At 40.3% G+C, this 12,521-nt stretch overlaps 1 protein-coding gene across 1 annotated transcript in view; it reads right to left on the reverse strand.

The window, feature by feature from the left end:
• Positions 1 to 7,575, reverse strand: part of LOC147845483 (uncharacterized) — a 30,029-nt gene extending 22,454 nt beyond the window's left edge. The window contains exons 1-4 of the mRNA XM_087245480.1: positions 6,266 to 7,575; positions 1,306 to 1,421; positions 995 to 1,206; positions 186 to 291 (exon numbers count right to left, since the gene is read on the reverse strand). Of these exons, the coding sequence (XP_087101606.1) occupies positions 186 to 291; positions 995 to 1,206; positions 1,306 to 1,421; positions 6,266 to 7,473 (1,642 nt within the window). The 5' untranslated portion in view covers positions 7,474 to 7,575. The remainder of the gene's footprint in view (positions 1 to 185; positions 292 to 994; positions 1,207 to 1,305; positions 1,422 to 6,265) is intronic.
• Between the last annotated feature and the right edge of the window lie 4,946 nt (positions 7,576 to 12,521).

The following is a 12,521-nucleotide window of genomic DNA, read 5'->3' on the forward strand; positions in this document are numbered from 1 at the left end:
GAATTAGAAGCTGTAATGTAGCCGTGGCGGCATGAACTTTGGTGTGGCGCCCCAACCATGGCAGATTGAATGTAGCGGAAACTATGTAAATCACTTGTTTTTTTTTTTTGTGCTTGTTCAATAACTCAGATAAAGCTTTTCAACATTATTGGCTTACTAATGAAGAATTAGGAATAAACACCAACCTATTTGTTGTTCAGCATCTTCATGTTTAATTCTGCAGGGTTTTGGATCACTCATGTTCTCACTGTCCTTCAGTAAACTCTTCACTTGATCCTGATGGGAATATTCCTGTGTTTATAGCTGAACTGAAGGAGGAGGAGCTTCACTGGAGGAGGAGGGACAAATATGTCAACATTAAAAACACTCACATTTTGTCTAACTTCTAACACATTCTGTTTGCTTATATTTATAAGTTGACATTTAAATGCCATATTAGCAGCATTGGCTATATTCACAGGAACACAATTCAAAAATGCATGCTATTAAAATGTTTTATCATTAAATTATTCTTAAACAAGCTACAAATAGGTGTTTCTCCCCTGTTCAATAAATGTATGTGTAAGTCTTGAGTGGCCGATTCTACATCTCATGTGTGCAGCGTGATCATGTCTCTAATTGCTTACATTTATCTCTCAATATTTTAATGAATTAAGTGTTTTATATTATTATACTAATCCCAAATTCTGTTTTACTGCAAAATAAAGCGTTTGCGTCTCTTCAAGGGTTTACACAAGCATATGTTCAGTTAAACAGTCAATATTCAATATAATCAGCATTAAACTACCTCTTAGTGAATGAATTAGATGGAGAAACAAATGAAAGGTGTCCAGATAACCCGTGAGTAAGACATTACAAGAGTGTTTACAGCGTAGCATCGAGCTAAAAACAAGAGAGTATATTAGCATTGAGCACATATGTTAAAGCGGTTCACACCGCAAGATAATTCCCGCAAGTCTGCGAACGCTACTATGGTCAGATATCATACACTTACTCTGAACAGAAGAACAACACCCGTAACAGAAGAGGAATTAAACACATTAAACGTCAAACAGCAAAGTTCTGCTCTCTCCCATCTCCGCCTCACAATAAGCGCTGTGGGCGGGATATTTGCCTGCACGCTGATCAGCGAAAGCCGATTGGCTGCCTGTAGCTGGTTCTGAGAAAGCTGATTGGCTGCCTGTAGGTTCAGAAGAATTGCGGGTTTTCAGTCAGGAGAAATAGTAAGTGGTTCGTTTTAAGTGGTTCTAGCATCTGTTAGGTCTGACAGTGGTTTTCATTTTGTTTTGTCCAGAATACACTCACCACCAGGATCCAAGGCTGAAAAGAGCTTGTATGAGGTTGCCGTTACATTACCCAAACCATGCACCCACTTCTCCAGAAGTTGCACAGAAGTTATCTTTTGGCTAACTGCACCTAGGCTGGGGATGGACAAACTTGATCCTTAAGGGTCTTCGTCTTCTTCTGGAGTTTTATCTGGCGTTTGGCAAACCAACTTTAAGGTGCATTTTCCGGAGAGCAACATTATTGGAAATATTGAGGAATTAGTAATGAATACTACATGTATTTAATATAAAAAAAAAATAAAAAAAAAAAATATATATATATATATATATATATATATATATATATATATATATATATATATATATATATATATATACACACACATTTATAAATACATATACATATATTATAAATATATATATATTTTTAAATACATAAACAAAACAAAAACACACACACACACATAAGGGAAACCTCCTATATTCTATCCATTAAATCAATGTCTTTCAAATATCTAAAAACATCAATATTTACCTTTTTATCTCTTCATTGTAGAATATCTTTTAAGCAGAAATTGACGGTTTAACTCTTTTAATCCTTCAGAAAATGATTTGCGCTGATTACTTATTTTTGTACATTCCATGAACACACGACATACAGTTTCAGGGAGAGCACATCTTTCACAGTTACCGTTTTCATGCTTTCCAAATTTAAATAAGCATTGATTTAAAGCAGAGACCTATTCGTAATCTTGTTATTGCAACACATTCTTTCCTGTTCATTATGCAAATCCTTTCCATACCCACATTCCTTTGAATTCCATATAAATGTCTTCCCTTCTCCTCTTTGTCCCATGTGTTCTGCCACCTCCTCTTTATCTCGGATGCAATCAACCCTTTCACTTCTGCTTTACTTAAGCTGAACTTAAAGTTAATACTTGGCTCTTTTAATGCTTCTTTTGCTATTTGATCTCTTCATTTCCTTCTATTCCAACATGGGCAGGGATCCAAAAAAAGCTGACTTTCGTTCCCATTTTATTTATGTAGTATAATTTATGTAATACATCGTATACAATTCTCAAGGGTTGGTTTCCCTGCAAAGTTTTACTACAACACTAATCAAATACACCTGAACATGTTAATCAGCGTCTTCAATATCACTAGAAAGCTACGGGCAGGTGTGTTTGATTAGGGTTGGAGAAAAACTGGACACTGACCCCCCCCCCCCCCAGGATCAAGTTTGTCCATCCCTGACCTAGGCTGTGAGAAAAATGTGTGGCGTAAGCCATAAAGCAGATGGCACTGTTCCAACTCTTTGGTATTTCTATATATATCCATTGTGTAGCAGGGGTCACTCACCGAAAGTTGCAAGGGTGACAGGAGGCTGTTCTGGTAGAAGCAGCTGAATGTATCTAGTTGAAAGCCTTGAACGGCTCAGCTGTCCAGTATTTGAGGGAGCTCCTGGTGTATTATTGCCCCTCACGTCCACTACGCTCAATGAATTCTACTAAGTGGAAAGCTACTTTTGTCTCCTCCACTTTTTGACTTAAAAAATGGTTTGATCCGCGACTAAAAATCCATAATGTGATCAGAACCGTGAGCAAAATAAATGGCAGTTTCAAAAGAATGTGAAGTAAGGATGTTGGGCTAATGACCCACCTCATAAAAACTAGATGTTACGAAACACCAACATGGTGAGACTAAACATCAACTTTAATATAAACGGCCCTGGGAGTAAGCATTGAAATTATAATAATTTTAAAAAACTGTTGTGAAAAAAAGCTTTATGGTAATCAAATTTTTTTTGGGGTGGGGGGATAATTTTGGTGGATAAGGAGCTAGTTAGTAGACCATGTCCAAGCTAATACATTTTTATTTAAATACGCATATTTTTCCCACCGTTTCACTAATTATAAGGACTAGTTTAGACGTAGCCTGACTGTAGACTGAGAGAGGCAGCTTTGTGTGTTTGATGCTTTATTCTGACAACAATTTACATCCATCCAACCATCATCAATAAACATAGCAAAATGCAAACATTATTTTGTGTGTGGTCTGCAACAAAACAACGGAAATAATGAATAATAAAATGAACGCTTATACATTCTGCATTACTGTATAAAACAAATGAACTCATTGGAAATGGTATTGTCCATGTAAGACTTTATACACAAACAGAAGGATTTCAAATGTGATTCTTTGTCTCGTTGATAGCCAATTGAAAGACCTCAAAATTGGAGCGACATGTCCATAACTCTGGCTCTTTGTTTAAAATCTGTTTTTAAAAAAAAACTGTAGGAGAGCAATCAGAGACTTAGAAAGCCCAAAGAGTTGCAATAGTCTAACCGGTAGGTTATAAGCGCATGTATGGAAGAGAATGTGAAGTAAGGATGTATAATAATAATAATTTGTACTGATGACCTTCACGGCCAATCACAGTCATTTCTGTTGAGCATGTTAGCAGGAAAGGGACATTTTAAAACCTTCAGTATTGATTGGTACCAAATTCCAGTAATGTGACAACCCTAGGTGGGAGTAAAGGCCCGTGCACACGATACGTTTTTTGCTCGTGTTTTCTGTCAACGTTTAACGCCTCGTGACTAAATAAAGGGCGTCAATGTGATTGTGCAAACCATCGCGCAAAACACCAGGCGCAAAAGCGTCATTTAAAAAAAACGCCTCATGCTCGTTTTTTTGTTTTGACGCACGGCGTCAAAACCTTCTCCACCAATCAGATCGGCACTTTTGTTCACGTGCACGGAGCTGCTGAAGTTACCGTAAACAGCACTTGGAGGCGCTCAAGCGCAAAACTATCAAAAAAAGATGCCCAGAGGCGATATGAACGTGGAGCTGCTTATTGCTCTGTGAACAATATTCATTTCTTCATCACTAGAGCAGGAGCTGCTGCTTGAACCATTTATGCTTGTTCGAGTCACCAGTAAATTTAGCAACAAGCGTGTGAACTTCCGCTCCTCCACTTCTGTGTTATAAGCAGGTGTCAGAAGCTTATAGTTGTGCAGAGCCATCTAACGTCAAAAGAGTGATTTAGCATACTCTTTAGCTTGACGCCAGTGAAAAGCGCTTGGGTTTGAACACTGAAAAACGGTTTGTAAAACGCTGCCGATAAACGCAAACTAAAAACGTCTTGGTGTGTAGGAGCCTTAAAGGATTATAGTTAGCGAAATTTAACAATCTTTTTAGAAACATTACTTTGAAGAGCATGACCATAAACGTGAAACGCTGTTGAGAATGTGATAAAACAGATGCTGGTTTACAATCTTCATCAATGGAAAAAAATCTCCTTGCTGGAAAATTTCTCATAGCTCTTCATTCGGAGTGTGGTCCCAAAAAATCTGTATTTGACGGGCTGTCTAGTAGGGCTGGGTGATTTGGCCTGAAAACAAAATCTTGATTAAACTCGATAATAATGATTAATAAACGTCTTAACTCGGTAATGATTAAAGAACGATTTTTTTTTGTTGCCCTCAGTTCACTGACATGTTTTGTACAGTAAACATATTACAAGTGAGAGATTTTTAAATGAAGGGTGCATCACTTGATTCTAAGGCCATGTCTACACTAATCCGGATAAATTTGAAAACGGAGTTTTCCTCTAAAAACGCTTTACGTTCACACTGTCGTTTCTATCCGTTTTCCAAAACTTTGTCATCCACACTGAAACGACTACAAATGCTTTCACCCTGTAATGCGCATGCGTGAAACATAAGACGATTCGGCACGCGTCATTTCCGCCCAACGTTTATTTTCTTTCCGGCTCTTTGAAACTTTCGGCTAAATGTCAAGGAAAAGCACAGAGTTTTTTAAATGGACTGACAATGAAGTGGAGTTGCTGCGTCGAGTAACACATGAATACAAAATTGCAAAAGAGAGTGAAAATGTAGACTGGGAGCCGTGCCAAAACAAATACGCCGATATACTGGACCGCTTTAAAGAACAGTATCCTGCTGATGACGCTGCTTACCCTCACAGTAAGGACGACATCACTAAACTCATAACCACAATGAAATTAAAGTAAACGAATTAGTAACATGACTGTCACATGACAAAAAAACGCATCATCGTTTTCGAAAGACTCCGTTTTCACAGTCTACACTACGACACGAAAACAGCGTTTTCAAATTTATCCACTTTGGAAAGCGTTTTCAAAAAGATACGTTTTTGTTTCCTAAAAACACGTCTCAGTGTGGACGGAAGGGCAAAACGGAGACAAAGACATGCGTTTTCAAATGAAAACGCACTAGTGTGGAGATGGCCTAAAATAATTGAAGGAGGACACACTATCTTCTATTTATGATTACATATTGAACATCAATGTTGAACAACTGGAATTGAAACACAAATTGCGTAAAACCAAGTCACTTTTGGAAACAAAATAAATTATCAACGTTTTCGAAAGTAGAAAGTATCATTTTCAATAATCATTTTATTTTAATAACAAATACGCCGTCTCGAGGCATATATGGCACAGCTTCCACTCATACCTGAGGGTTCGATGCAGAAGTATAAATCAGCCTTAACAGAGCAGTGTCACATGACTCCATACGCAGTAGAGAAAATTACTGAAAAATTGACCTGGAAAAAAAATTGATTACAGGTTCTGATTGTCGATTTCAATTACTTTTCGATTATTCGCCCAGCTTGACTGTCTAAGTCAGGGGTCACCAATCTCAGTCCTGGAAGGCCGGTGTCTTTGCAGGGTTTAGCTCCAACTTTCTTCAACACACCTGCCTGAGTGTTTCAAGTATGCATATGAGACCTTGATTAGCTGTTCAGGTCTGTTTGATTAGGGTTGGAGCTAAAATCTGCAGGACACCGGCCCTCCAGGAACAAGTTTGGTGACCCCTGGTCTAGGTAAATGTTTGCCATTTGGGTAGTTTGAGTAGTCTTAAGCTGCAAATACTTGCACTTGTGTTTGTGCAGGGTTCGTAGCTGACTGAATCATGTTGCAATGTGAACACTAGTTAGTTTTCTCTCCAGTGTGAATCGCCTCATGTTTTTTTAGGTTTTCTGATCGACTGAATCTCTTGTCGCAGTGTGAACACTTGTACGGTTTCTCTCCAGTGTGAATCATCTCATGTCTTTTCAGTTGTCCTAACCTACCGAATGTCTTCTTGCACTGGAAACACATGTAAGATTTCTCTCCAGTGTGAATCCTCTCATGTAATTTCAAGCTTTCTAAGTAACTGAATGTCTTGTCGCAGTGTGAACACTTGTAGGGTTTCTCTCCAGTGTGAATCCTTTCATGTATTTTCAGGCTTCCTAGTTGTCTGAATCTCTTTCCACAGTGTGCACACTTGTGAGGTTTCTCTTCAGAGTGAATCTTCTTATGTGATTTCAGGCCTTCTGGCTGACTGAATCTCTTGTCACAGTGTGAACACTTGTAAGGTTTCTCTCCAGTGTGAATCCTCTCATGCATTTTCAGGCTCAGTAACCAACTGAAGCTCTTCCCACATAGTAAACACTTGTAAGGTTTCTCTCCAGTGTGAACCTTCTCATGTGACTTCAGTGAATCTAACCGACTGAATCTCTTGTCACAGTATGAACACATGTACGGTTTCTCTCCAGTGTGAATTCTCTCATGCGCTTTCAAGGTGTTTGGCAGTCTAAAACTCTTGTCACAGTGTTCACACTGGTAAGGTTTCTCTTCAGTGTGAGTCCTCTTGTGCAGTTTTAAGGCTATAGCTGTAATAAAGGTCTTCTCACACTCAAAGCACATGAACTCTCTCACTCCAGTGTGGGTCTTCTCATGAAGTCTTAAAGTGTGGAGGTGTTTAAAAGTCTTTCCACACACAGAGCATGAATAGGATTTCTCCTTTGTATGAACTCTAAGGTGAATCTTCAGTTCTGAAGCCCTCAAAAAGGCTTTCCCACATTGATCACATTCGTGTGTTTTCTCTCCATTGTGGATGATCATGTGTCTATTACGGGTTGAGGCTTGACTGAAACTCTTCCCACACTGAGAACATGTGAACGGTTTCTCTCCAGTGTGGATCCTCATGTGCATCTCCAGACTCTGTTTGCAATTCAGACTCAAGCCACACTGAGTGCAGGTGAATGGCGTCTCTCCGGTGTGGGTCCTCTTGTGTTTATTAAGAGATGTTAAGTATCTGAAACTCTCCCCACACTGAGAACATGTGTATGGTTTCTCTCCTGTGTGGATCCTCATGTGATAATTCAGAGTTTTTTTGCATGACAGACTCTTTCCACACTGAGCGCAGGTGAAATCTGAGCGTTTCTCTTTTTTCTTCAGTGATTTTCCCTTTCCCTTTGGAGAGAGTTTTTCCTCTCTTTTTCACAGGTTGGCTTGTCTTCTCCATTAGGCCTGAAATAAAAACAAGAAGACAGGATTTAAAGACTTTTGCAAGAGTTTGGCATGCTGTCCTTGAGCCCAGGGCTCCCTCCTGTTTGCAAGGCAAGAGGGGAGCTCTGAGCTCTGGTAGGTCTCAAGAACTCCGAGCTGACGACAGAAGATTAATGGTATGAGGAGATGTGCTGCTGGATGAGAGTTTAACTGAAGTGCTAAATTTAGATTGATCTAATCCCTTATGGTGCATGTTTTTTTGGAATGTGGGAGCAAATCGGAAAACCCAGGGGAAACACACGCAAGCACGGGAAGAACATGCTAAAACGACAGCCGGCCTGTCTAAGGACTAGAACCGGTGACGTTCTTGCTGTGAGGCAACAGTGTTAATCCCTGGGCCACCGTGCCGTCCTATGAAGGGAAAGGTGGTGGAGTAGGAGAGGAATTCTTCAAATTCAAGATGACTGTAGTTAGAAACCCTGGCTCTTTATAGTGGGTAAGGAATCGTCTGATTGGTGAATCATACATTAGTTAATGCAACAAAACCACAACTGAATGGCTAAACCCTCACATAAAGGTTTATTAATTGTTTTTATACTAAGGTGGTAAAACACCTCAGCCGCAAGAAGCCGAGCTAGGTTTCAGTTTCCAGTGATAACAGAACTCTTTGGAATACATACGAGTTGTTGCCGTGGTAATGTACAGGAGTTGGACATTGAACTGAAACTCTGGACAGTTTAGGGTAGGAAATTTCATGGCTAATTTTGACCAGCTTGGAGGCCAATCTTTATTGATTGCACATTCCACCAGTAAGAACCGAGTGTGAAGAAGTTTTAATTAGCACAGATTTGCTTAAAATATTGCAATGCACACAACGATTTGGGTGACATTTCAGACTTTTAAATGAGGACAATTTGCTGGTTTGGGTCTTATTGGTGCATCTGTGAACAAGACAGCAAGTCTTTGTGATGCATCAATAGCCACGGCATCCAGGCTAATGTTAGCATACCACCAAGAACGGTGGTCTCAAACTCAATTCCTAAAGGGCCACAGCTCTGCAGATTTTAGCTCCAACTCACACCTACTTATTAGTCTCTAGTAGTCTTGAACACCTTGATTAGTTGGATCAGCTGTGTTTGATTAGGGTTGGAGCAAAATTGTGCAGAGCTGTGGCCCTCCAGGAATAGAGTTTGAGACCCATAACTGAGAAAGACAAACCACATCCAACAGGAGTAATTGGAGATGCAAGAGGAAGCTGTCTGAAAGAGATTTCTGGGTGCCAACCCAGATTGTATCCAAAAAAAAAAAAAAACACACAGCTGCCCAACTCACTGTGGAGTTAAATGTGGACCTCAAGTCTCCTGTTTCCACCAAAACTGTTCATCAGGAGCTCCACAGGGTCAATATATATGGCTGGCTGCTATAGCCAAACTTTTGGTCACTCGTGCCAATGCCAAACAGCAGTTTCAATGGTACCAGCAGCGAAACTCTTGGGCTGTGGAGAGTGTGAAACAGATTGTTCTCTGATAAGCACGCCTTCACTGTCTTTCCCACATCTGGGAGAGTTACAGTGTGGAGAAGCCTCAAAGAAGACACTTTAGGCATGCAGCAGTCGATCATGGGGATGGATCAGTGATAATTTGGGCTTTAATATCATGGGATTCCCAAGGCCCAATACTTGTGCTAGATGGGCGCTGGGTCGCTGCCATGGATTACCAAACCATTCTGGAAGACCATGTGCACCCAATGGTGCAAACATTGTATCTTGAAGGCGGTGCAGTGTATCAAGATGATAATGCCCCAATACACATAGTGATGGAGTAGTTTAATGAACATGAAAATGCAATTTGGACATCTCCCATGCCTTGGACATCACTGTGTCATGGTTTTCCGGCCTAATCAAACTCAGTCTGGAGGCTATGAATATCAGAAGAATAGACTGTATTGGGAATTATAATAATGCAGAGACATCCTGAGTAAACCTATCTTCAGTCTCTCCCCAGGACAATCTGATGTCCCTTAAAGTTGCTGTATCCTTCCTCCTTCCCACCTTTGTGTTTTCACAGCTCCAAGCTCCTACTCCTTTATGACCCCAATTTAACCCCCTCCCTCTTCTTTTTGGTCCTTATAAAAATGTACAGATCTAATGTATTCATCACTGTTTTCCACATACAGTTCAAATTTTACAATTATGATTTCTGTTTATGCCTCAACATCTAAACTGGACTGGGGATTTCTCTCCCATATAGTGTGTCTTATCAAACATACATGACAATTTGTTGAACACATTTCATGCTTTTCTGGCTGTATTTACACAGATGGTTCTGCATTGTATTCCCAGACCCTCTTTTAGGACCCCTTGCCTTAACATACCACCTGTTTTCAAAGACACATAATGGCAGATTCATGGCCCTCCACTCATCCATTTCAAGAGTTCACACTTAGGCCGTACTCACACTAGGTACAGTTGCCTCGAACCGGGCCAAAGCACGCTTGTCCCCCCTCCCGTCTCCCCCGACGGCCCGCGCTCACACCATATCGGGCCTCGGCACGCTTACGTCATCGCTGCTGCGCTGTTTAGAAGCGCTCTCTATGGCAAGCTTTTTTAGCATTTAAATCTTTGTTCTGACTCCATAAATATATTTAGAGATATCTTTAATTATATTTTGACTAGTCATAATATAATTCCACTACTCAGAATGACAATTAGAGATATCTGCAATTACAATTGTACTAGTACGAAATCAGATTGGAGATATCTGCAAATATATTATGACTAGTCATATTCCTCCATTGACTTCCATTGAAAAATATTTGCAGATATCTCTAAATGAGTTTTGACTAGTCACAATTGTAATTAGAGATATCTCTGAGTTTTTACTAGTCATAATACATTTGGAGATGTCTTTAATTCATCATATTTAGAGATATTTACAAATATATTTGAAGATCTCTAATTAATTTACTAATAGTCGAATTACAGTTGTAGATATCTTGAATTGGATTTTTGACTAGTCAAAACTTATTTAGAGATATCTGCAAATATTTTTCGATGGAAGTCAATGGAGGAATATGACTAGTCTATCATAATATATTTGCAGATATTTCCAATCTGACTAGTCGAATTATAATTATGACTAGTCAAAATATAATTATATCTCTAAATATATTTATGGATAGTCAGAACAAGGTTTAAATGCTAAAACGGCTTGCCATACGCTCTCGCTCAGTAGCACAGTGGAGATTTCTCTAGTTATATCGTTTCAGTCGTTTGATATGCCGTCAATTATTTCGCCAAACAGTCCTTAGGGATGCGGGGACACGCAGTCAGATATTTCGCCGAACAGATCCGTCACTTTTGCCGCTCATAAACAATCATGAAGCTCTCGTGCTGCAGGAATGAGGAGGTCTGCTGAAGGCGCGCAGCTGACGTGCTGTGAGGAGTTTGCGTCTTTAATAAACTATGGCAGTTTGCGTTTACTGAACAGTAAGAATGATTAATAAATCCATATCAAACAGTCCCTTAAAAGTCACGTCTCGCTTTCGGTTTCAGGCTTTGGCGCGTTTTGCACTCACACACAAGCCTACCGCGCCAAAGCCCAAGTGTACCGCGCTCAGGCACACCTCTTCCAACCGGGCCAGGGCTGGCCAAGTGAACCGTGCTTGAGCGCGATTCAGCGCACTCACACTTCTCAAACGATCCGGGAAACGGGCCTGGGCACGGTACGGATGGCATAGTGTGAGTAGGCCCTAAGATATTGCTTGACGCTATTAGCAGGTTTGGCATGTTGTCCCGGGAGAGAACCCTGAGCTCGGAGATAATTGAGCCCAGGGCTCCCGCCTGGTCGATAGAGCATGTAAGGGGTCAGGTGGTTCTTGAGAGCTCCCTGTGATGAAGGAAAAGAGGGGGAGAAGGGGTGGATGGTGGGTTTCTTCGGAAAATGAAGGGAGTAATTTTTTTGCTAGGCTACTTATAGCGAGTTTGGATTAATCTGATTGGCTTACTAATGATTGCAGATGAGAGACCAGCAGAGGTCAATCATATCACGTGCTCCTCTCGAAGTTAGTTTGTGAAACTTCACTTATATGCATTTTTTCATGGTTTTAGCAAATATAAATCTTTTTTAAACAATCAGCAGAACTAATTAATTTTAAGCCACTTTGGGGAGTTTTGGAGGAGCGAGTTAGGTAACATATTCCTCTACCAGCATCATATAGTGGCCTGGCCACTATTCTGCTAGAATGACTCAAAATCCCCCTGGCCACTGTGAAGGACTTGTTATGCTCATCCCAGAGATGAACTGATGCTGTCTTGGCTGCAAAAGAAGGCCCTACATCAGGGCTTTTCAAAGTCTGGACCCTGAGGGTATTTAATCCGGACCAGACTCCATTTCATATTGCAAGAGCATGCGTAAAGGATTTAAATTGTGGACTTCCTTCATTGATAAATGCATAAACCTTGTAAGTCAACTGATTAGTTATTTGACCAAAATAAAATCAAAGGCAAAATATTCAAAGTTTTCCTGCGTGACTCTGTTGACATTCAGTGATCGTACGAGGCTTTACGTGATCAAGCGGGCTAATCGCGCACGCGCCTCATTTGCGATCATTTGAATGCATGAAGATGTAGGTCTCATGGAAAAGTAAACTTAATAGGGAGAACAGAGCATTCAAAGTTGAATGGTCAGACAAGTACGTGTTTATTTTGCCACAAGTCAGCACAAAGCCATTCTGCTTGATTTGTAATGAGACAATGGGAGTTGTAAAGAGTGAAAATGTGAAACGCCACTATGAAACGAAACATGGACATTTTAAACGACAGTCCCCACAAAATACAGATATAAGTGTAACGGAGGCCAGCTAGTAAGTGCTGTGCAGGTAAACCTCACTCCTCTGACCTCTAAAGGTGCTCT

This window comes from Danio rerio, chromosome 3 (assembly GCF_052040795.2).
Source record: "Danio rerio strain M-AB ecotype USA chromosome 3, GRCz13ab, whole genome shotgun sequence".
Lineage (NCBI taxonomy): Eukaryota > Metazoa > Chordata > Actinopteri > Cypriniformes > Danionidae > Danio > Danio rerio.